General features: G+C 60.8%; 1 protein-coding gene across 6 annotated transcripts; it reads left to right on the top strand.

Annotated features, from left to right (window-relative positions):
• The first annotated feature begins 206 nt into the window (after positions 1-206).
• Positions 207-21,335, top strand: USP19 (ubiquitin specific peptidase 19). Of its 6 annotated transcripts, XM_082060221.1 has the most exons (28): positions 261-326; positions 3,696-4,027; positions 4,199-4,443; positions 6,191-6,247; positions 7,342-7,470; positions 8,025-8,158; positions 8,472-8,879; positions 9,198-9,465; positions 9,576-9,732; positions 9,838-9,909; positions 10,425-10,540; positions 10,855-11,069; positions 11,368-11,569; positions 11,657-11,790; positions 11,970-12,128; positions 12,215-12,325; positions 12,475-12,585; positions 12,743-12,844; positions 13,216-13,356; positions 13,539-13,657; positions 13,882-14,019; positions 14,109-14,473; positions 15,136-15,246; positions 15,760-15,976; positions 16,255-16,407; positions 16,500-16,663; positions 16,749-16,927; positions 18,674-21,063. In XM_082060221.1, exons 3-28 carry the CDS (start codon positions 4,335-4,337, stop codon positions 18,905-18,907), a joined length of 4,305 nt encoding a protein of 1,434 aa, XP_081916347.1. In that variant the 5' UTR covers positions 261-326; positions 3,696-4,027; positions 4,199-4,334; the 3' UTR covers positions 18,908-21,063. The 6 variants fall into 6 exon arrangements, with proteins under 6 accessions (XP_081916351.1, XP_081916349.1, XP_081916348.1 ...); XM_082060225.1 differs by lacking the exons at positions 3,696-4,027; positions 18,674-21,063 and adding an exon at positions 21,111-21,335 and having other exon boundaries at positions 207-326; XM_082060223.1 differs by lacking the exon at positions 3,696-4,027 and having other exon boundaries at positions 207-326; positions 10,891-11,069; positions 18,674-21,064.
• The last annotated feature ends 333 nt before the right edge of the window (positions 21,336-21,668 follow it).

The raw sequence follows: 21,668 nt of genomic DNA, 5'->3' as shown, positions 1-21,668 counted from the left end.
GCCGCCCGGCCCGTTGCCATGGGAACGCCCCGGCAGCTCCGGGCCGATCGCGCCCTTGCCCGCCCTTGGGGGCGGAGCGTCCCTCAGGCGCCGTGATGGCGTCACGGCGGCGTCGTTGCCATGGCACCGCCGGGACAGGGAGGGAACGAGCCAGCAGCCGGCCCTGTCTCGCGTCACATGACCGTTCTCCCCCGTCGCGCTTCCGTGTCACGTGGGGCTTCTTCGCCGGCTTCCGGAAGTGCGTCACGGGCTCGGGCCTGTCTCCTGAGTCGGCCCGCTCGGAACTTCGGCTGGAAACGGAACAGACCGGAGCGGCGGGCGGGGCCGTGAGTGCGGGGCGGGCCGGGCCGGCCGGGCCTGCGCGACGGCGGCGGGGCCCGGCGGGGTGGGGAGCGGCGGCCGGGGTGAGGGCCGGAGCTGCGGCGGCGGGCAGGGCCCGGAGGCGGTGTGAGGCCGGGCGGGCAGCGAGGCGGGGCGGGAGCAGGCAGCGGATGGCGGGGCGGTGAGGGGGCCCAAGGCGAGAGGGACGGGGGCGGGGGGCAGGAGGCGGGGTGGTCATCGCAGCGCTGGGCACGGCGGGCGGGCCGAGCTCGGTGGCCTCAGGCGGGAGGCGCGGGGCTGGGCCGCTGCCCGGGGGATGATGCTCTGCCTGCCTGGGCCCGCGGGCGGGCGGGCAGAAGCACCGTTCCCCGGCGCCTGCCTTCCTCCGAGTGCTTGAGGCCGGAGGGCAGCAGCGCAGGAGGGGCCAGGGATGCGGCTGCTGCCCAGTCAGACTCATCTTCCCTGGAGACTTGTGAGGGCTTTGGGAGTGGGGCTTGCCAGCTCCCCACCCAGCGCAGCTCTGAGGGCTCGCTGCTGTCACGGTGCTTTGGGGACACGGTGCTTTCCACGTGGGTTGGAAGCATTGTGTGTGGCAGCGCTGGGTGTCTGCCCCGCACCTCTGCGCTTGTCCTGGCTCAGCGTGTGTGTCGGGAACACCGAGAAACCGAGCTAAGAGACGAGCTTGAGTGTTGAGATTTTTGATCCCTTGGGGGAGACGAGGTGCAGAAGGTGATGAAAGTATTTGTACGCACCAGGGAACTGTTTCTGTCAGCTGAATTCAGGGTGTGGAGGAGCCAGATGTCTGTGGAGGAGGAGACTGGGAGTGGTCAGGCTTCTCCACAGTTACGCCAGTAAACCCCTTTGGGTGCTGAGCGGGGGGTTGCTGCAGGCAAGGGGCTCTCTTCCTGCTAAGTGCTAAATATGCCCCAAATGTGGGGGTAAAAAATTGCATCTTGTGCACCTTCTACTGTCATTCCCTGAGCATTTACACTAGCCTGATGTGGTGCTGCCATGGGTAAGGGCAGCCATTCTCCCTGGGCTCTTGCTCCTGTTTCCAAATGCTCCCTTCTCTCGGGCCAGTGAAAGTGTTTGTGCAGCCCCAGCATGAACTGGGTTGGGTAACTATTCCAGGGTAAGGCAAACTTAGCAGAAAGTCGTTTTGCTCCGGCTTCTTGATCCAGCACATGCTACAGCCATGTGGGTGCTCGTGCCAGCACAAAGACTGGGAGAGCAGAGGGTACAGGAGGCACCTCCTCTCTCAGCAGCGTGGCCGGGCTTTCCCAGTGCAAGGAAAGGTTGCGTAAGGTTTGGTGTGAGTGCCGGGCTGATCAGGTGTTTCTCAGAGGTACACCTGGCATCTGGCCAGGGCAGCGTTTCACCACCGCTTCCTTGCCATGGCTCCCACAGTGCTGATATTCTTGTAACTACGATGCCAAAACCTCTGTGCTTCTGCACACCCGGGGCTGAACATCCCGCCTCGGTGCACGTTTCATAGTGGCAAACAGACAGAAAGTCTTGGGGGTTAGGACAGATTAATGGGAATAACATGTGCCTTGCCTGCACTCCTCTGAAACCCCACGGTGCCAGCAGTGGCCTCGGGCCACCATCAGTCTGGCAACTGGAGCTGAGCAGAGCCCCAGCCCCGCTCAGTTCCTGCCTGCCATTAGAAATAACTGTCGGCAGAGCGCCCGAGTGAGCTGAGCCCTCAGCGAGGCATGAGAGCAGCAGGCTTCTCACAGAGGAGTGGCAGCAGACACGCAACCCTGGCTCTGCTCACCCCTTCCTGGCCAGAGGATGATCTTTCTCAGCCCTCCAGGACCCCTTTCAGAGCTTGCTGTCGCCCTGCGCAGCAGTGACCCTGTGCCACCCCTCTGGAGATGCGGGAAGGAGGCAATGGAGCCTCACCTGGCCGTGCGCGAAGCAGTTGCTGCTTCTTGTCTTGTGCTCCTTGTGGGTTTCTTACCCTAGAGGCAAAAGAAATTCAACAAAAAACACTTTCCTGTGTTTGCTGAGCCTGGGTGAGATTTCTCAGCACCAGGAAGCATCTGTAGCCAGCCTGTTTCAGTGCTGGTGGAGACTGGAGCTGAGCAGCAGCGTGTGGCAGTGGCCAGCGTTGGAGGCCTAGTCTTGCAAACCACAGTTGCGTTCGCTGCTGCAGGGGCCCCTTCCCATTCCCTGTGCAGCCAGAAGTGCAGCTGCCTCCTGGGTAGACCCAGCACAGCTTGGGGACAGCACTGCTGTCCTCCCACACTACTTCAGATTCTCGGGGATGATGTCTGAGACCTCTCAGCATCTCAGTCTCCAGGTGGTCTCAGGCCCCTCCTGCTGCGGGTGGTGGGAGTTGCCTGTGCCAGGCAGCCAGGCTGGACTTAGCACTTGAGCTTTTTGCGTGGCCTTGGTGGCTCTTGGCTACGAGGGCGGGTTGGCCTGCACAGGAGCGGTTTAGGTGCAGTGCCTGTCATGGGGCTTTGCTGGAGCTGAGGGCAGGGCAGGATCGCTTTGCTCTCTGAGGTCCCTTGCAGTTTGTGGCTATGACTCCGTGTTTGTGACTACTTGTTGCCCTGAGTGTTTCTAGAACATAAATGCCCTGGTGATGTGGTGCGGGCAGCACAGAGCTGCTAGCATGCTCCCTCCCACCAAATGCTTTATTGGAGGTATCTTCTGCCCCCGGCCATGCCCAGCAGAGCTGTGGGGTCTGTGCTTGGTACAGAGGTGGGGGCAGGACGGAGGGTTTCCCAGGGCACAGCAGGCTCGGTGGAGCTGGGCTAGACCAAGATGCTGTCAGGCTCAGCTCTGTGTCCTCAGATGGGAACGGAGCTGCGGGATGAGGTGTGAATTGATGCACCCGGAGCTGTTTCAGGCTGCTAGTGCGTGGGGTGGGCAGGATCTGTGCGGCTGGGGCAGTGAGTGGGGAACCCTTCCCAGATCTCTGCTTTCACCATCTCCACGAAGGCACCTCAAGTGAGACTGTTTTCAGTGGGTTGTTCCAGCTCTTTTCTGTCAAAGCTGTGAACACTCGAGGGTGAAACCGGAGAGCGAAACTGAGACCAGCCCTTGGGCCAGTAGCTTCCAAACCCTGTAGGGGAACTGTCTGTGCCTGGGAGGGCATGTCTAAGAGGGCAGGGGCAAACACCCTGCCCGCCCTGCTCTCTCTCCAGGGCATGTGGAGCAGAGGTGTCCTGTTTCCTGGCCCCGCTGACGCTGTCTGTAAACTGGCGGGGAGATGAATATGCAAGGTACAGTCGGTGCTGGTTGAGCTCTCATCTGGTGGGCAGAGGAGGAGGAACGCTCCTCTCGCTAGGGAGCTCTGCTCTCATCTGTCACAGGAGACTGTCCCAAGCCTGCTCCTGCTTCTCCTCTTTCTTCCTTCTTAGGGTGTTGCTCGCTCCTGTTCCCGCCCACTCGTATAGGGCACTGTTTGACTGAAATATCTGCCCCGTAAGCCGTTGGAGGGTGCCCCAGGTGACCCTGCAGAATGTATTTTGCAGGTCAGGGCCTCCCTGTGTCCTCACCCTCAGCTCTGCCTGTGGGTGTTGTTGGTGCTGGTGGCTCCCCTGGGCTGGTGTTGCTGTAGTGGGAGCCGTGAACGTGACAGTTGCTTTCCAGGTTTTTAATGCACACCACATACGGAAAATCCCTGGTTGTATCTTGTGAGCTTTGACAAGCCTGTGTTTTTGGCAGCAAGCGTTGGGACAGCTGGGATGAGGTTGGTATCCTCACCAAGCACTGCGTGGGGCTTCCCGTAAATGCCACAGTGAAGGTCATGTGAGGGCACTGGCACTGGGAGGGCCCTGTGCTGGGGCAGAGAGTGGATCCTGGTGCTTCTGGGCCTTCTCTACATGCTCCTTCTGCCATGCTCGCTCTCTCCTCTCTTTAGGCCACTAGTTCCTTGCCAAAGAGTTTGACCACAGAGAGTCGCCAAGATAGCTGGGCCAGGAAGAAAACGTCGCACCCCTGACCCAGACTCCATTACCGACCCCGGTGGGCCGTTTGTGTCCTCCAAACGGCTGAAAATGTCCAGCAGCACCAATGCCCCTGGTCAGAGAAGAGTGTCTCGGGGCTTGGACGATGCCGCCAACAAGAAGAAGCAGAAGGATCGAGCCAACCAGGAGAGCAAGGAAGGTGAGAGCCCCCTGGCAGTGCTGTGACCAACAGGCCCGTGGTGTCTCGGGAGCTTCACAGCCATCTGCTGCGGGATAAGCAGATTTAACTAATCGCTTCCTGCAGCTGATGGTAACCCGTGTGATGTGGGATCCTCTTCGGCACAGTGTCCTCCTCAGACCCGTAACCTTCTTCCTTTAGGTGCTGCTTAGCCCCAGCAATGTGAGGAAGGTCAGGCCCGTGGCTTTGTTAGCTTCAGCCTGGAGTTGTTGGTGGTGGTTGTTTCTACGCTCTGCTTTCATCTGGGGCTGAGCTGGCCCAGTCCAGTGGCAACTGCATTGAAGCCTGCGGGTGTTTTTGCAGCTGGAGGTGTTGCTGCTTCCCCACTGGATTGCAGGGGCCAGGTACTGCGAGGAAGTGACTGGGTGCCTGCAGCACCCACTGAGTGCAGGGCCCATGGGTGGGGCTGGTGTTTTTGTTTCTGTGTCAGGGCAAGGTGTGGCTCAAGTGGAATAGTTGCTGTGGAGTAATTATCTCTGTAGCTGCTGTATAGCCAATGACAAAACCGATGCTTCAGGTGCAGGCTCTGGTGCTGGGCAGGGAATGCCTGCGGGCAGGATGCAGGCAAGAGTTCCTGCAGCACGGGAAAGTTTGATTGCTGTGCCTGCTCCGTTATGACTGTTGTAGCCTTAAAATCACAGTGTGTTTTATGGGGTAAGGTACACAAGTGCTTGCTGAGGCCTGTGCAGTGCCTGATACAAAACCCCATGGTGCAGAGTGTGCAGCGTTGTGCCTTCCCTCACGTGGGAGGTGTGTTCAGTCTCCAGTAAGGCCTGACCTGCTGCACCCCCTGATGTGGGGGGGTTCTTGGGGTTGGTGGTGCAGCTGTGCTGCCTTCATCCTCTCTGTGCAGGGATGGCGGGGGCTGGAGCAGGCCGTAGCTCCTCCAGGCAGTGCCGCTGCAGCGCTGCTCACGCTGCCCGCCCCACTGGCACCTCCACACCAGTGACTGGTGGTCATCAGAGGCTTCCTGCTGGTTTGCAGCTGGTCAAGGGAAGGCAGTGACAGCCTTCTGAGTGCTCCAGGGTGGACACAGCTCCTGTGGCCACTGGTTCTTTCCTCCAGGCTGTGACTTTGAGTCCCTTGCCTGGCAGAGCTCACTGCCCTGTGGGGGTGGAGCAGGCCCGGAGATGCTTCTGGCAGTTGGAGGTAATCCTGCGGGGAGCAGGGATTAGGTGTCAGGTCAGTTTGGTTCCCCGGCCTGATCTGGAAGGAAGTTTCAGCTGCAGATATTGGCAGCCTTGGCAGGAGTGGGAATGTTAAAGTGCAGCTGGGCCGCGTGGTTCTCTCATTACAGCAGAATTGGTTTGAGCACACCCAAACAGTGGGTTCTCTCTGCCCCATCCATGCTGGACTCCTCTGCATGGTTGGAGGCTGAGGGCCTGGTGTGCGGAGCCTGGTTACCACAAGCTCCACACTGAGATGTGCTTTAAAGCAGTGCGGTAATGTTGAATTGCTCTCACTGTGGTGCTGGTTAGACTGGGACATGGTGGTGTGGCCCAAAGCAACCATCGTGCGGTTCCACAGACAGGGCTGGGGGAAGGGAGAGGTGTGAGAAAGCCGAGGAGAGAAATGGTCAGCATGTGCAGGATGAAAGGTCCAGGAGAGAATGAGGTGATGTGTGAAATTTTGGGCGTCAGAGTGGCAGCCCATGCTCTGAGGTAATGGAATGACAGACCTGCCCGTGCTCTGCTTCTCTGCCCACCAGTGTCTCGCCCTGAGCTCGAGCAGGCTGAGACCACCCAGGAGAAGGACTCAGAGGAGGGTAAGTCGAGGTGTGCGCTGGCTGTCAGTGCATGGCCACAGAGTGCCCTTGACGAGGGATTTGAAGCTCTCACCTTGTCGCTGTCCCTTGCTCTGGCATTGAGCAGAACTAACCTGAGCGCTCCCTTGCCCCAGTGTTGATGTTAACAAGACGCAGCCTTCCCAGGGCAGAGCAGGGTTCATGTGGATGGGAAGGGCTGTCTGCAAGGAAGAGGGCCTGGGCGCATGGCAGGCTGCTTCCCATCGCGTGTCACAGTGCCACTGAGCGCAGCGCTGGGACATCTTGCTGCCAGCATCTATCCTTGTTTATGAGCAGGGAGCTGGGCCAGGCTGGGAAGATCCTGAGCTGAGTCAATCAATGGGCGCTGATGGCTGGTTTCTGGTTTGAGGACTAAGTATGACACTCTTGCACCGCAGAGGATAGAACAAATTGATTGAAATTAAGGTGATTGAATCACCTTTTTGCCTTGAAGATATCAGGGCACCACAGGGCCAGACCTGGAGCCTGGCAGGCACCTGACAGAGGTTGCACCTGCAGCAGAATGATGCTGCTGCAGCATTTTCTCCCTGGATGCAGCGCTGTTACCAGGCTGGGCAGCCTACCCGTGTTTCAGCCGTCTTAGCAGTGCTCACCTGGCAGAGTACAGTGCTCATGGCAGTTACAGCCGGGCTGCTTGGTTTGCATATGCAAAGGGGAAGTGGCAATTTCTGGTTGTGGTCAGAATCCACTCAAATCCCCCAGAGTAATTCTGTGGCTTCCTTGTTCCCTGGGAAAGTAGCAATTGCTTTGTAGTTGGCAGGAGCCGCCCCTTCTTCTCAGCCGTCTCTGCTGCATGTGACGGGGCCGAGAGCAGCACTGCCTTTCTGATCTCTCCAGTTCCCACCGGGATTCACCTGCCCCTCTCCAACGTGCATTCATGTTTGCAGCCTGTCTGATGAGAGCAGGTTGTGAGCGTCCCGTTTAATTGGCATGATCTGTGCTCTCATGTTGACCTTGAACTGAGTGTGTCTTCAGGCTCTTTCTCCCCAGCCAAAGCGTGGGCACCACAGACTCATACCCCAGCGAGTGAGTGACACTTCCCTCCCTCTTCCTAGAGCTGCTGCTGGACTGGAAGCAGAATGCCGACGAGATCATCGTCAAGCTGAACTTGGGCAGTGGAGCTCTGAAGGTGGAGGACGTAAATGCTTCTTTCACTGACACGGACTGCGTGGTCAAACTACCAGGTATGGGGAATGGAGCAACTGCTGCAATTGTTTCTTCAGCAAGCCTTGGCACAGCTCTGGGCTAGACGTGGGGCCTATCCAGGCAGGCATAAAACCTTTCCTTCAGAGGCAATGCCCTGCTGTCAGCTGGCACAGGTTCAGCCGGCAGGCAGGGCCAATCCGAGAGCAATGTAAAGAAAGAAGGATATAGAGCTGGGGAGGACAGGAGTGGCCTCTGCACCAAGTGAACAAGTGCCTGCTGGTGCATCTCTGTCCCTGACTCGCTGGGATGACTGAGTTGGCCCTGGGTATCCCTTGGAAAAGTGACTGTTCCCCTGAGGGCAGGGAGGCCCAGGGCCTTCCTTCTGGGCAGGGGGCCAGCCAGATGTACAAAGCAAATCCAGGGAAGCTGGCTGAAGCTCTGATGGCTCCTGGGGTGTGGTGGCAGCCTGCCTGCAGCCTCCTTGGCTCAGGATGAGTGTTCCCTTGGTGCTTGGGGCAGGTGACAGGGGGCTGTGGGTTAGGTGACAGCTGCCTGGAGCGCTGCCTGAGGTGCTGTCCCTCTCTGCTTGCAGACGGGCGCCAGTGGAGCTGTCAGTTCTATGAGGAGATCGAGGGCTCCTGCAGCAAGATCCAGTGCAAGAAGGGCAACTTTCTACATCTTGTGCTTCAGAAGAAGATCCCACTCCATACCTGGTCTTCACTTCTGGTGAGGAGAGGAGGATCTGCCTTTAGAGCGAGTGGGGTTGAGGGTTTCACTCCCTGCTTTTGAGCTGCCCAGGGAGTGATGTTGGGGCACATCCTGCATCCACGTGCTGCATGAGGATACTGAGCCAGCTGACTCTGTCCCAGGGAGGGAGATGTCATTGTACCCTGCTCCTGCCTGCCACGTAGCCTTCAGGTTCCAGAACAGAGCCGCAGCATGCTCTGGTAAAGGGGGGAGTGAGTGTGAGAGGCTGGCAGAGAGCATGGGAGATACTGCTACCTGGATACTTCCCAATGTTCTGTGCTTATTTTTACAGAAGAGAAGGAAAGACGGATCCAAAGAGGTAGCCAAAGGGGCCACATGCTGGGAGAACGGGAAGGAGAAGGCTGCTTCCTCAGAGCTGACCCCTGAAGAGCCGAGGGCTGAAGGTACAGAGCTGCCGCGGTCCCGGCGGGAATCCTCCAACCCCAAACGCACTCCAGGAAGAAGCGAGGCCCTGGGAGGGAAGAGCCCAGCCAGCCCAGGGACGCAGAGTGGCCCCAGTGCCAAGCGGGCAGTGTACCTTAAAGTGGCTCCCACTGAAGAGGAGCTGAATGCCAGAGTCACCGGGAGCGTGGAGCCCAGCAAAGGGCACAGTGGGAGGGCAGGCAGCCGCCGTAATGGCAGAGCCAGCCAGGTCGATGTGCCCACAGCCCTCACGGACCTTGCACCACCACTGGAGAAGGTACCTGGGGATGCAGGGGAACAGGGCACCCCTCTTTTCCTCAGCCCACATGCAGCAGATGCTGCTCACACAGACACCCATCCCTGCCCATGAGATGGGTTCTGCAGGTGGTGCTGGGGCTGGTGTGGGCCTGGCTGTGGTGGGGGAGAGGGGGACATGGGGACCCTGCAGTCACTGGACTGTAGTGCTAACGGGGCCAAGCTGAGCATGGACTATGTTGGGGACATGGGCAGCATGGTGCAGGATTCACAATGGGTGGGTTGAGGTAGCTTGAGGATGATGGTGTCTGTTTTTCACCATGTCCCTCTGTCTTAAAAGGCTGTGGCTTTGGCCAAGGAAGCTGTTCCCGTGGAGATGCCACCTCTTGCAGCTACCACTGAGGTGTTCCCCCACTGTGTTGCCACCTGTGTGGAGAAGAGGGTTTTGCAGCCAGGCAGCCCCGCTGAGGCCTTGCGGGGCCGAGACTGTGCGCCTGCCCTGGGAGAGAGCTCTAAAAATGTCCCAGTGGCCCCCCCTCCCATGGGCAGAGACGGTGAGAAGAGGGACTGGTCCAAAGATGACGTGGCTCTGGAGGCAGCGGCTGATGGTGAGTGACTGGAGCCCCAGGGGTTGGCCTGGTCGGGAAGGTCTATCTGCTCAGCACCCTTCCCAGGTCACCCTGAGGTAACGTGTCTCTCCATGGCGTTCCTCACTCAGAGCCAGAGCCTTTTGTGAGCCTGACCTTTGTCAAGAATGACTCATACGAGAAGGGCAATGACCTGGTGGTAGTGCATGTCTACGTGAAGGAGATCCACAAGGAGACATCCAAGGTGTTGTTCCGGGAACAAGACTTCACGCTGGTGTTCCAGACAAGGTACAGGCGTGCCTCAGGACAGTGCCAGGCTGCTGCAGAGCTCCTGGCTGTGGCCGGGTTACTTGTTTGTTCACTTTTTCTCACTCGTTCCCAATTTCTTTGCAGTGACACAAACTTCCTTCGCCTCCATCCTGGCTGTGGGCCCCACACAGTGTTCCGGTGGCAGGTGAAGCTCAGGTGAGGCTTCTGTCGTTGTGGCCCACATTGGGGTGAGGGAGCTGAGAGTGCAGAGCTGGAGCAGGAGCCAGTCCTGGCTGTGGATCTGTGCAGGGAATGCTCATTCCTGCATGAGGGCCCGTCTTACACTGTGCTGCAGTCATGCCCCAAGCCTGGGCTGCCTTGGAACTGTGTGGTGGCTTGCAGGGGAGGAAATCCCAGTGCATCCAAGTGCCTCCTTGCCCACAGTTCTAGAGCTCTTGGGGACAGAGCCAGACCAGCCTGTGTGACTTTGGGTGGGATGTCCAGTAGGATGGGCATGTGGAGCCGAGCAGAACAGATCTGCCAGGAAAGGGCCCCTCTGTGCACAGGGTGGCCAGGCTCGAGGGTTTCCACCCTGCTTTGCCAGGGAAGTGTCGGGATCAGTGCCAGATGGGTCCCTGCTGCCTGGAGGCCACGGCCCTGCCTTGCAGAGGCTTCGGCGCGTCTGCTGGGGGGGTCCTGGGGCACCGTTGACTTGCTGTGTTGTTTTCCAGGAACCTCATTGAGCCGGATCAGTGCACATACAACTTCACGGTGTCTCGCATCGACGTCTGCCTGAAGAAACGCCAGAGCCAGCGCTGGGGGGGGCTGGAGGCTCCGGCCACACGAGGTCTGCACCCTGCCTTCTTGTCCTGCCTGCCTGCCACACCCTGGGGAGGGCACGGGCCCTCCTCACCACTGGTAGTGGCCAGATGATGCCAGATCCTCTGGTGTGGGGTTGTGGGGAAGGAGAGGGGCTGAGCGGGTGCCGGCATGGGGGTTGTGAGGCAGGATGAGCCAAGTGCCGGGGAAGGGCGCCGCTGTTCCCCTTGCTCACCAGGAAGAGGGGTAGGAGGGAGCCTGTGTGTGAGCATGTGAGCTCAGCCCTGCCTTGGGCAGCGCGTGGTGCTGCTAACCACAGGCCCACCCTTCCCCCTTTTTAAGGTGCAGTGGGTGGTGCAAAGGTTGCCATGCCTACAGGCCCTACCCCTCTGGACAAGAACCCCCCAGGCAGTAACCAGCACCCCCTGTCCAGCAAGGAGGAGGCCCGAGCCAGCGACAAAGAGAAGCCACGCGTGGAAGATGGGGGTCTGGATGGTGTGGCAGCCCGGACAGCCCCAGAGCATGTGGCAGTGAAGCAAGAGCCACACATCCCCTCAGTGAGTGGGGATACACCTGGTTTAACTTGGGTGGGGGGAAAAGAGGACCTTTTTGTTCCTGTCATGGGACCCTGCCTACTCAGTGTTGCTTTGGGGACTGGCAAACTGTACCTGGAGGATGTGGTGGTGCTTCTTAGTCATAACTATCAGGACTGGGGAAAGTGGTTGGCCTTTCTTTCCCAGTCTTGGTGGGAGATGGTGTGGTGACTCCAGCCCAGCCACATCTGAGGGGTGCCTGGTGTTTCCAGAGAGCACCCCCCCAAGTGCAGCATTTTCTCACCCACCTCTGTTTTGGCAGCCCAAACCAACATGCATGGTGCCACCAATGACACACAGCCCAGTGAGCACTGAGAGCGTGGAGGATGATGAGGATGAGGACGAGAAGAAGAAGGTGTGCTTGCCTGGCTTCACAGGGCTGGTGAACTTGGGCAACACCTGCTTCATGAACAGCGTCATCCAGTCCCTCTCCAATACCCGGGAGCTGCGGGACTACTTCCATGGTGAGCCTGCGGCCGGGAGCCTGGCAGAGTCATGCCGCTGGGATGATGCAGCTAGCGGCCACCCTCACTCTGCTATGTCTCTTACAGATCGGTCCTTTGAGTCGGAAATCAACTACAACAACCCACTGGGGACGGGGGGACGCCTGGCCATCGGCTTTGCCATGCTGCTACGGGCGCTGTGGAAAGGCACACACCATGCCTTCCAGCCCTCTAAACTGAAGGTAGGGCCACCAGCGCTGCATGGGAGCTGCTGTGGGTCCCCAGCACCTCTCTCTGGGCACCTGGCTGCCCTGCCAGTGCCTTTGAGAGCTGGGTGGGTGCAGCCATGCTTTGTGTGTGGGGCCGGCGGTGCTGCTCAGGGGGCTACTGGCCAGCCCTGACTACTCTGCCCACTCCCCAGGCAATTGTGGCCAGCAAGGCCAGCCAGTTCACTGGCTATGCCCAGCACGACGCTCAGGAGTTCATGGCCTTCCTGCTCGATGGCCTGCATGAGGACCTCAACCGCATCCAGAACAAGCCCTACACAGAGACTGTTGACTCGGATGGGAGGCCTGATGAGGTGAGGATGTCCCTCTCCGAAGCTGCTGGGAGAGCAGCCCTGGCCCTGAGCGGTTCAGTGTCACACTGAGCCCTTTATCACTGCAGGTGGTAGCTGAGGAGGCCTGGCAGCGACACAAGATGAGGAATGACTCTTTCATTGTGGACCTCTTCCAGGGCCAGTACAAATCCAAGCTGGTGTGCCCAGTATGTTCCAAGGTAGCGCAGCCCTGAAGGCTCTGTCCCTGTCCTGGCTTATGCCACAGCAGGTTCCTGACCCTCAGAGAGCACTGGTCACTTGGGGCTGCTGCCCTGATGATCTCAGCCACAAGCACTTCCCACAGCTGAGTGTACTCTCCCATCTGCAGGTGTCCATCACCTTCGACCCCTTCCTATACCTTCCCGTGCCCCTCCCGCAGAAGCAGAAGGTGCTGACTGTCTATTACTTTGCAAAGGAGCCGCACAAGAAACCCATCAAGGTAAAGGACACCTTCTACTCTGGGAAGATATCCTGAGAGAACTCCTGGAGGAACTCCTCAGGCAGCTGGTCATGTGCCAACAGCCTGAGCCTTGTGATAAGTATGGGCCCGCATGCCTTGGTGTGCTGTGACTGATGTGGCACTTTCTCGGTGGCAGTTCCTCGTGAGTATCAGCAAGGAGAACTCCAGTGCCATGGAGGTACTCGACTCGGTGGCCCACAGCGTGCGTGTGAAACCAGAGAACCTGCGTCTGGCAGAGGTGAGAACGCTCAAGCTGGGGAGCAAGCCGTGGGTTGCTCTTCTGGGTACCCCAGTTCCCACAGCTGTACAGGGAACATGGCCACTGACCATCGCTTGCCCATGTCCAACATGTCCATGGGTTGGATTTTGTCTGTGGGTGGCTGTGTCCTGCACGGGCTGCTGCCGGGTAGGTCCCTGCTCAGAGTGCCTGGGCCACTGCAGCAGGGCAAGGGATGTCCATCCTCCCCTGGTGGGATGGTGAGCTAAGCGCAGCATCTCTGTGGTCCTGCTGTTCCCACAGCTCCCTGTGGGGCTGAGATCTGGGGCTCTCTCAGGAGAGGAAGCATGGGGCAGCCTTCACACGGCCCCGCTCCGCTGCTTTCCTGGCAGGTGATCAAGAACCACTTCCACCGCATGTTCCTGCCGTCCAGCTCGCTGGACACGGTTTCCCCCACGGACCTGCTGCTGTGCTTTGAGGTGCTGTCCCCAGAGCTGGCCAAGGAGCGGGTGGTGGAGCTGCAGGTCCAACAGGTAAGGGGCAATACTGGGACTGCTGGGAAATATGTGGGAAGGCTGAGCCTGCAAGTGGAGCTGAGCAGGACGGGGAGAGCTGCACATACGGGTGATGAGCTGCAGGCAGCATGAGTGCCCACTGAGGCTGCCTTGTCCCACTGGGGTACCCTTCCCTGCCTGATGGGTCTTTTCTTCTGCAGCGTCCGCAGGTGCCCAGTGGCCCTGTCGCCAAGTGTGCAGCCTGCCAGAAGAAGCAGCTGCCAGAGGATGAGAAGCTCAGGCGCTGCACGAGGTGCTATCGAGTCGGTTACTGCAACGTGTGAGTTGGCTTGGTGCCTAGCAAGAGAGAGAGGGTCTCCTGCCTTCATGGGCATGGGGAGAGCTCAGCCCACTGGGAAGAGATGGGATGGGCCTGGCCCTTGGTGGGGAGTCAGTCCAGCTTGCGGTGGTCCCCTTGTCCCCAGCGTACCCCTCTGACCCTGCCATACTCATATCCGGGGTGGTGGTGGATGCTGGGTTCAGCAGGGGCTGTATGTGTTACAGGGCATGTCAGAAAACACACTGGCCAGACCACAAGGCTTTGTGCCGCCCAGAGAACATCGGTTTCCCCTTCCTCATCAGTGTGCCGGAGTCCCGCCTCACCTACGCCCGCCTGGCCCAGCTGCTGGAGGGCTATGCAAGGTGAGGGTCCAGGGAAGGAGGGTGCATCTGCCCCCGAGCTGAGCTCGGCCCTGTGCCTCTCCAGCTCTGATTGCCACCTCCTTGCCCAGGTACTCGGTCAGTGTGTTCCAGCCTCCGTTCCAGCTGGGTCGGATGTCACCAGAGCAGGGGCTGCAGCCTCTGCTCCCGGACAAGCTGGAGCCCATGGCCAAGAGCAGCTGTGCAGCAGCCACCTCTGTCCCTGAGCTGGGGGATGGGGACAGGGCTTCCAGCCTCCTGCAGGAACCCCCACTCTCGCCAGCTGTGCCTGAGCTGCACCCTGAGCTGGGGGACACCGGCACTGTCCGGAGCAAGGTCCTGACAGCCAGGAGTTCCCTGCTGAGCTTGGATTCAGGCTTCTCTGAGCACATGGAGTCACAGGGCGACAGCTGTTGTGAGAAGGAGCCGTCCTATGAGAGAGCCCTCAAGCCAGAAGGTAAGAGGTTCTGCAGTGCTGACCGCGTCGGTGCAGGGAGCCCAGGCAGCTCTCCCTCCTTGGGGTCACCTCCCACCACAGCATCTGTTCTCTCCTTGGGAGCAAAGACCCTTGTGAATGCACATGAGGCCCTGGGAGCTGTGTTTTGGCAATGCTGCCCCACCTGAAATGCCTGCCTGCCCACGCTCTGCCCTGCCCTGGCAGGGCCCGTGGGGCAGAGCACAGACCTGACTAGGAAAGAGTTTGGAGTGTTGCGATGTTGTGGGAGAGGCTGGGAAGGCAGGGGCTGGCAGAAGCCTCCGAATCCTGTGGGTGGGCAGAGCCTGGTGTGGGCTGAGTCCCTCGGGGCTGTGAGCGCAGCGTTTCCCTCTCTCTGACTCAGCTGCACGGGAGCAGCTTCTTGCGCTCGGCTGCCTGGCTGTCACGTTTCCAGACACTCGTCTCAGGATGGCAGCAATGTGCAGCGAAGGGGCAAGGCAGGCAGAGGAGCGCAGCTTGCCAGGGGCAGACGCCTGCTAAAAATAGTCAAGGACATGGGACACGTGGTTGTGTCTCTGCAAGGCCGTAGCATGTGAGGTGGGGGTGGGGGCACTGTAAATTCTTGGCCCCTACGCAGGGCAGACAGGCAGTGCCACCACAGATCTGTCCCTACTTGTCCACAGCTGCCATCCCTGGGTACCAGCACACTCCAGACTCGCTGAGTGCTCGCGCAACGCAGTTCTACATCAACAAGATTGATGCTGCCAACCGAGAGCACAAGCTGGAAGATAAAGGTGAGCCCGGAGCCCTGGAAGGTGCCACCTTCATCCCTGGTGGCCTCTGGCAGGGTAGTGGATCTGCCAGGCCAGGGTGCCAGAGGTTGCCTGGCACAAGGTGAACCCAGATGTGGTGGTGGCCCCAGTCTGGACAGTGATAGCTGCATCTGGCACAGGTTAGGACAGGGCTCTGCTGCACAGAACTGCTGCCTGGAAGCTATTCTCAGGTGTGACATTCCTGCTTTCCTCAGCAAATAAACCCATTCCCTCCAACCTCCCACATCACGTCTGTGATCTCTGGGTCACCTCTTCTCTGAATGGGATGCTGGCATCCAGTGCTGGTTCTGCAGGCGTTGCTGAGAGGGGCTGTGCCAACCTTGACCCCTGCTACCCTGGGGTGATTAATCTGGCCATGGGCTCTTGTCCCTTTCTGGCAGCACTGTGGGATCGCCAGATCAAGCCAGGGTGGGCAAGACTGCTCCTAGCCCCAGCCTAGTGGGGCAGATGTGTGAGGTGTGTGCCCCTTCACAGGTGACACCCCCCTGGAGCTAACAGACGACTGCTCCCTCGCCCTGGTGTGGAAGAACAACGAGCGCCTCAAGGAGTTTGTGTTGGTGGAGTCCAAGGAGCTGGAGTGTGTGGAGGACCCAGGCTCAGCCAGCGAAGCAGCCCGAGCTGGTCACTTCACCCTGGAGCAGTGCCTCAACCTCTTCACCAAGCCTGAAGTCCTGGCCCCGGAGGAAGCGTGGTGAGGAAGGCGGCAGGATGGGTTCCAGCCCGTGGGCACAGGCAGCAGCGGGAGTTTCCCAGGAGCTGCCTGGGCCTGTATGCTGTTTCTTCTGGCAGCCGGGAGTTTTGGGCTGGCCTTGCCTGTGCACTGGGGAGGGAGGCCCTAAGCCAGCAGGGAGCAATACCAGAATCTCTTGCGTCCCCTCTGCCAGCCCCGTGTGTGGGGCTACACCTTGGGGCTGGGCTGTGAGACTTGAGGCTGTCTCCATGCTGGTAATGAGCACACTCTGTCCCCAGGTACTGCCCCAAGTGCAAGCAGCACCGCGAGGCCTCCAAGCAGCTGATGCTATGGCGGCTGCCCAACGTCCTCATCATCCAGCTCAAGCGCTTCTCCTTCCGCAGCTTTATTTGGAGGGACAAGATCAACGACATGGTGGACTTCCCTGTCCGGTGAGAGCCTGGGGAACAAAGTGCCTGTGCTGCCCTGCAGCCTGGCCTCTCCCTGCCTAATGCCAGCTGACTGTCCCTGTGTCACTCCTCAGGAGCCTGGATCTGAGCAAGTTCTGCATCGGGCGGAAGGGTGAGCAGCAGCTGCCCATGTACGACCTGTACGCTGTGATCAACCACTACGGAGGCATGATTGGGGGGCACTACACGGCGTACGCCCGCCTGCCCAACGACAAGAACAGCCAGCGCAGCGACGTGGGTGAGGACCTGCCAGCCTCGCTGCCCCTCGCCCCAGCTCCTGCAGCCGTTTCCCCTCTGCTTGCTTAACCCTTGTCTCCTCTCAGGCTGGCGGCTCTTCGACGATAGCACAGTCACCACCGTGGACGAGAGCCAGGTGGTAACCAGATACGCTTACGTCCTCTTCTACCGCCGGAGGAACTCTCCTGTGGAGAGACCCCTGCCAGGGCACCCCCCAGACCACCGAGCTGAGCGCACCCCCTCTACCGAAGCTGCTGCCAGCCAGGTGAGAGCTCGTGCCTCTTCCAGCGCTTTCGGAGCCACAGAGCCTCGAAATGTGCCCGTGTGCCCATGCGCAGGGCCTGCCTCTGCCAGCACCCGCGGAGCCTGCCGCAGCTGCGTTGTGGTGCTGGCCCCTCATCGGCACTGAAGACCTTGTGCTGGCCGGGTGTTGGGGCATATCCTGCCCTGTTCTCACTGTGAGCATGGCGTGCTCCTTACCCTGAGGGACCACAGGAGAGCTGGCTCCAGCTACTGGCATGGGGAGGGCATCAGAGGAGCCCAGCCTCACGAGGGTCTGCACCAGGGCCAGGCTGGGAGCGGTGCAAGAGGAGCTGGCAGTGCTGGGAGCGGTGAGGATCTGCTCTCCAGGCAGGGTGGGGGACGCTTTCTGCTGGGGCCCAGCTCAGGGCCAAGCTAGGTGCAAAAAAGGCAAATGCCAGCGCTGAGCGAGAGGCCTGGCAGCCTCCGCAGGGTGCTGAAACCTGCCAGAGTGAGCTCTGCTGCCGGGTCACCCGGGAGGGAGGGGTGGGTCAGCCAGCAGGGTGCTTTTGGCTCACACCCACGGGGGACTGTTGGGCTGATCTTTGTGTGAACATCAGAAAAGATGACCCAGGTTGGAGCATGGTGCAGCTCCCACCTTGCCGGGCCGCCCTGCGTCGCTGTGCTGCAGCCCTTTCCTCCATGCTGGGCTCTCCCATGTTCCTGCAAGCTCTGAGGTTGATGTCCATCCTGTTGCTGGCACGGTATGTGCCCTGGGGGGCCCTTCTACCCTGGTCTCCCAGCCCCTCTGGCTTGTGCTGCCCTTGGTCTGGCACTGGTTAGGAATATCCCAGCTCTGCCCTTGCAGCTGGGGACAGGAGCCACTTGTCTCTGGGGACAGGGGCCGTCCGGCACCGTGGTGTCCCCCTGCCCAGGCTGATCCTGTCCTGGGGGCTGCACGTGTCCTGGAGCAGCCTCACTTGTGTGAGTGGCCTGGGCCACAAGAAAAGCTGCGCTGCTCATCCTGCACCAGCTGTGGGAGCCTTCAGGGGCTCATGCAGCGCTGAGGCTCCTTGTCCCCACACAGCACGGGGTCCATGAGGTCCCCCCATGGCACAGGGACTCATGGGGCCCCTGCCAGCACCAGATCCCCCACAGCAATTGGGCTTGTTGGATCCCACAGTGGGGTGTGTTGGATCCCCCTGGGGCTCAGCGGGTCCCCAAGCACCTGGGACCACCCTCACCCCACCTCAGGCACTGGGTGACCTCCAGAGAGCTGTGCCCTGCTTGGCTGCCCTGTGATCCCCGACATAGCAAAGGGCCGGGCTGTGATTGGCTGCCTGCGCATAATCCTCCTGGAAGCTGGGCTACAATTGGTTGTTGGAGCATCCCCACCCACTGAAGCAGATCTGTGACTGGCTGTGTTGTGACTACGCCTCCTGCTCCTGCTGCCCCAGGATTTGCTGTCGTCTGAAAGATCCTGTTGGGATCACAAAAACTCAGCTGTGATTGGCTGCTGCCTGCCTGCTCCCCGCCTGGACCCACCAATGCCGCAGCATCGGGATCCAGCTGCCCGCTCCCCTGCCCACAGCCCCACGAAGACGCTGCCTGGCAGCTGCCCACACCGAGCCGCCTGCCGGAGCCCCTGAAGAGCGGCGGGGGCGGGTGTGACCGCGACGGTGCTGCATGGGGAGGCGGGCTGGCTGGGCACGGGGCGAGGGGTGTTGCCCATTGTGTTCTTCGAGTGCTGACGCAGGTTTCCACATCGCAGGCTTCTCTGATCTGGCAGGAACTGGAGGCTGAAGAACAAGAACTGGAGCTTGAAGCACCCCAAAGGCCTGCAAGAAACTCCTGGAGGCCCCGTGGCCAGAAGCGGAATCCAGACACCCCCCAGCACCCAGATGAAGGCTGCATCAGATATTTCGTCCTGGCCACCACGGCCGCAATTGTGGCTCTCTTCCTGAATGTCTTCTACCCGCTCATTTACCAGACCCGCTGGAGATAGGCACAGGCAAGCGGCCAGCTGCGGGAGCAGGGCTCTCAGGACGCGTGCCATCGTGGGACACTACGCAACGAAGACGTTGGGCAGCAGGACAGAAACCACTGGGAAGGACTCACTGAGGGACGCGTGGGGCTGTTGGCTCCTGCCTGTCTGCTCTGGCATCTCCCATGCCAGCTGGCAGAGCTGCCCAGCCAGCCTGCTGCTTTGCCAAGACACAGCCCAGAACCAGGAGCCCCTCAGCCCTCCCTTGCCTTTGCTGCCCAGCAGGAGCAGGGCAGATCTCATGGGTACCTGCTGCTCAGGGAGAGACAGATGCTGCTGCAGCATGGCTGGGGCCTGGCGCCCCTGGGAACATTGACTGCTTCTGCTCGGCTCCCAAAAGAGAAGCGGAGACCTGCTGGGAGGCTGCAGCAAGGGCAGGATGCCCTGACACAGGTCCTGGCTGTCTCTTTCAGCTGTGCTGCCGCGGGAGCATTGTGCTCCCCGCAGCTGGCAGGACCTGTGGCTCCTGAGCCAGGCCAGCCCCGTCCCTCCTATTGAGCCTCCTGGTGCCCGTGGCCCAGGCACTGGGAGCCATGTGTGCTGCACCCCTGTGCTGGTGCCCATGGGGTTTGTCACCGAGGGCTCAGGAGCTTCCCTGCTCAGCCCTACCATAGCTCCTTTCTGCAGGGCAGCTGCTGGGGAGCCTGGTGACCCGGGCTGGGGTGTTCATGGTGAGCACCTGCCTCCGTGGGCTGCCAGCTCCCCTCAGCAGCGCTGTGGGGCACGTGGGCTGTCCCCACTTCTCGGGAGCCGTTTCTCTGCTGGGGGAGCATGGCGCAGCACCTCATTTGCAAGGGGACTGGCTGCCCTTGCTGCGGGGTCTGGAAGTGCAGGTAGGACCTTGCTGTGTTAATAAAGCCGGGTTTTTCAAAGAGACACAGCATCCCTGTCCTGTGTGATGGGACCCCTGTGCAGGGGCAAGGACTCTGCGTCGGACCCCTCTCCAGCATGTGGGCAGGTGTCAGTGAGGTAGCTGCCTGCGGGGTCCCTGGCTCAGCCAGCACGGGGATCGTGCCCCAGGCTCTGCAGGGTGCCTGGCACCCCCTGTGTAGCAGTGGGCTCAGGGCAGAGCTCTGCCTGCCGGTGCCGTGGAGCACAGCCTCGGCTCCTGCTCCCTCGCCGTGGGGCGGCAGCCACGGTGGGACAGGTGTAGGGTGCGGGGAGCCCAGCGGTGCCGGGGCACAGGCTGCAGCTCCAGCGGTGTGTGACATTGAGACGTGTTGCCCTTGGCTGAGTGTGGCTCAGACTGCTCTGGCGTGTTTGGGTGCGAGAGGTGACTTCAGAGCCCTGTGACTTCCTTTTCCGTCTCCGTCCCTCTGGCGGTGCCCTTGGCTGGCTCGGGAAGGATGCTTGGCAGGGAAGGGGATTGCACGGGCTTCTGGCTTGGCCTTGAGTTGCACAGCAGGGAGCCCAGGGCTCCCCCCGCCTCAGTCCCCCGCCCCTCTTGCACGTGTGCTGCGGTATCTTCCCCGCCAAGCGGGTCCCAGCTGGGGAGCCTGGCGGGGCCGTGCTGCGGTCATGAGATGCCCGTCCTGGAACAGTCGCCTCATTGTCTGCAGCTCCGGGGCTCGGCGGCTTCCCCCACTCGCCCACAGCGCTGGCCTCGTGGGGCTGAGTCAGTGCCCGGCGCCAGTGGGGTGACCTCTGCTCCCGCTGGTGCTGACGCCCCAGGGTTGGGGCGCACAAGTCCCTGCCTGCACCTGCCTGCCTGCCCTCCCCGGAGGTGGGTGGCCAGCAGCAAGGCCCAGGCTAAGCGCTCTCAGCTCTGGAAATCCCCTCTGGTGCTTTGCCGTTCCTCAGCAGGCACTGGCAGCCTGCCCCATGCCTCGCCGCTGCTCCCCGGGCTGGCTGGGTGCCCGTGCCGGGGCGCAGGGCGCTGCCAAACCAACCCTGGCCACGGCAGTCCCGGGGCTGTGAGTGCCAGGCCAGGGAGAGATGGCAGTGCTGGGGACAGGCTGAGCGTGTGGCAGCCTTGCTCTCCTCTATGCCAGGGGCCCTGGGCACACTGCCTCCCCCCTGCCCTGCTACTTGGGACTGCTGCATGGGCTTCCCCCAGCACGGGGCTGTGTATCTCCAGGAGCCCCACAGCCTCCCAGGAGCAAGGAGGGAGAAAATGGGTGGGCAGGGTGCTGGTCTCCCTCTCACACCCACCTTCTGCTTGCAGGGACTGCCCCCCGTGCCGTTCGGATCCAGCCTGGCCACCGAAGGAGCCCCGGCGCTGGCCGCAGAAGGCCTCCCTGAGCGCTTTGCCAGCCCCGCCGAGCGCCCGGCCCCCTCCTACAGCAGCATGGAAGAAGTCGACTAGGGCGTTGCGGGGTGCCTGCCCCGGGGAGTGGGGGGACGGGAGAGTTGGGGTTTGTCCTGCACTCATTAAACTTGCTGAACTCCACTTGGCCTCAGCTGCTTGCTGTCCCCTGTTGTGCCTGCTGAGCCACCCCAGGGCACCGTGTCCCCCAGCACCGTGCTGTCCCCGGTGCCCTTGTGCCCTCTGTCCCCTGGTGCGCTGGGGCATTCTACAGGTCTGTGTCCCCAAGTGCTCCTTGCAGTCCACTGTCCCCCTCAGGTCCCCTGGCAGTGCACCCTACAGCTCCCTGTCCCCGCAGGGTGCCCCTGGTGTCCCTCAGTGCTGGGTGTCTCTCAGTGTTCCCTGCTGCCGGGTGCACCCTGCTATCCCCCAATGCACCTTGGTGTGTGGACTCCCTGCTGCACCCCATTGCCCAGT

The sequence above is a fragment of the Streptopelia decaocto genome (assembly GCF_964273445.1).
Source record: "Streptopelia decaocto genome assembly, chromosome: 8".
Classification (NCBI taxonomy): domain Eukaryota; kingdom Metazoa; phylum Chordata; class Aves; order Columbiformes; family Columbidae; genus Streptopelia; species Streptopelia decaocto.
This window is presented reverse-complemented; position numbering and strand designations above follow the sequence as displayed.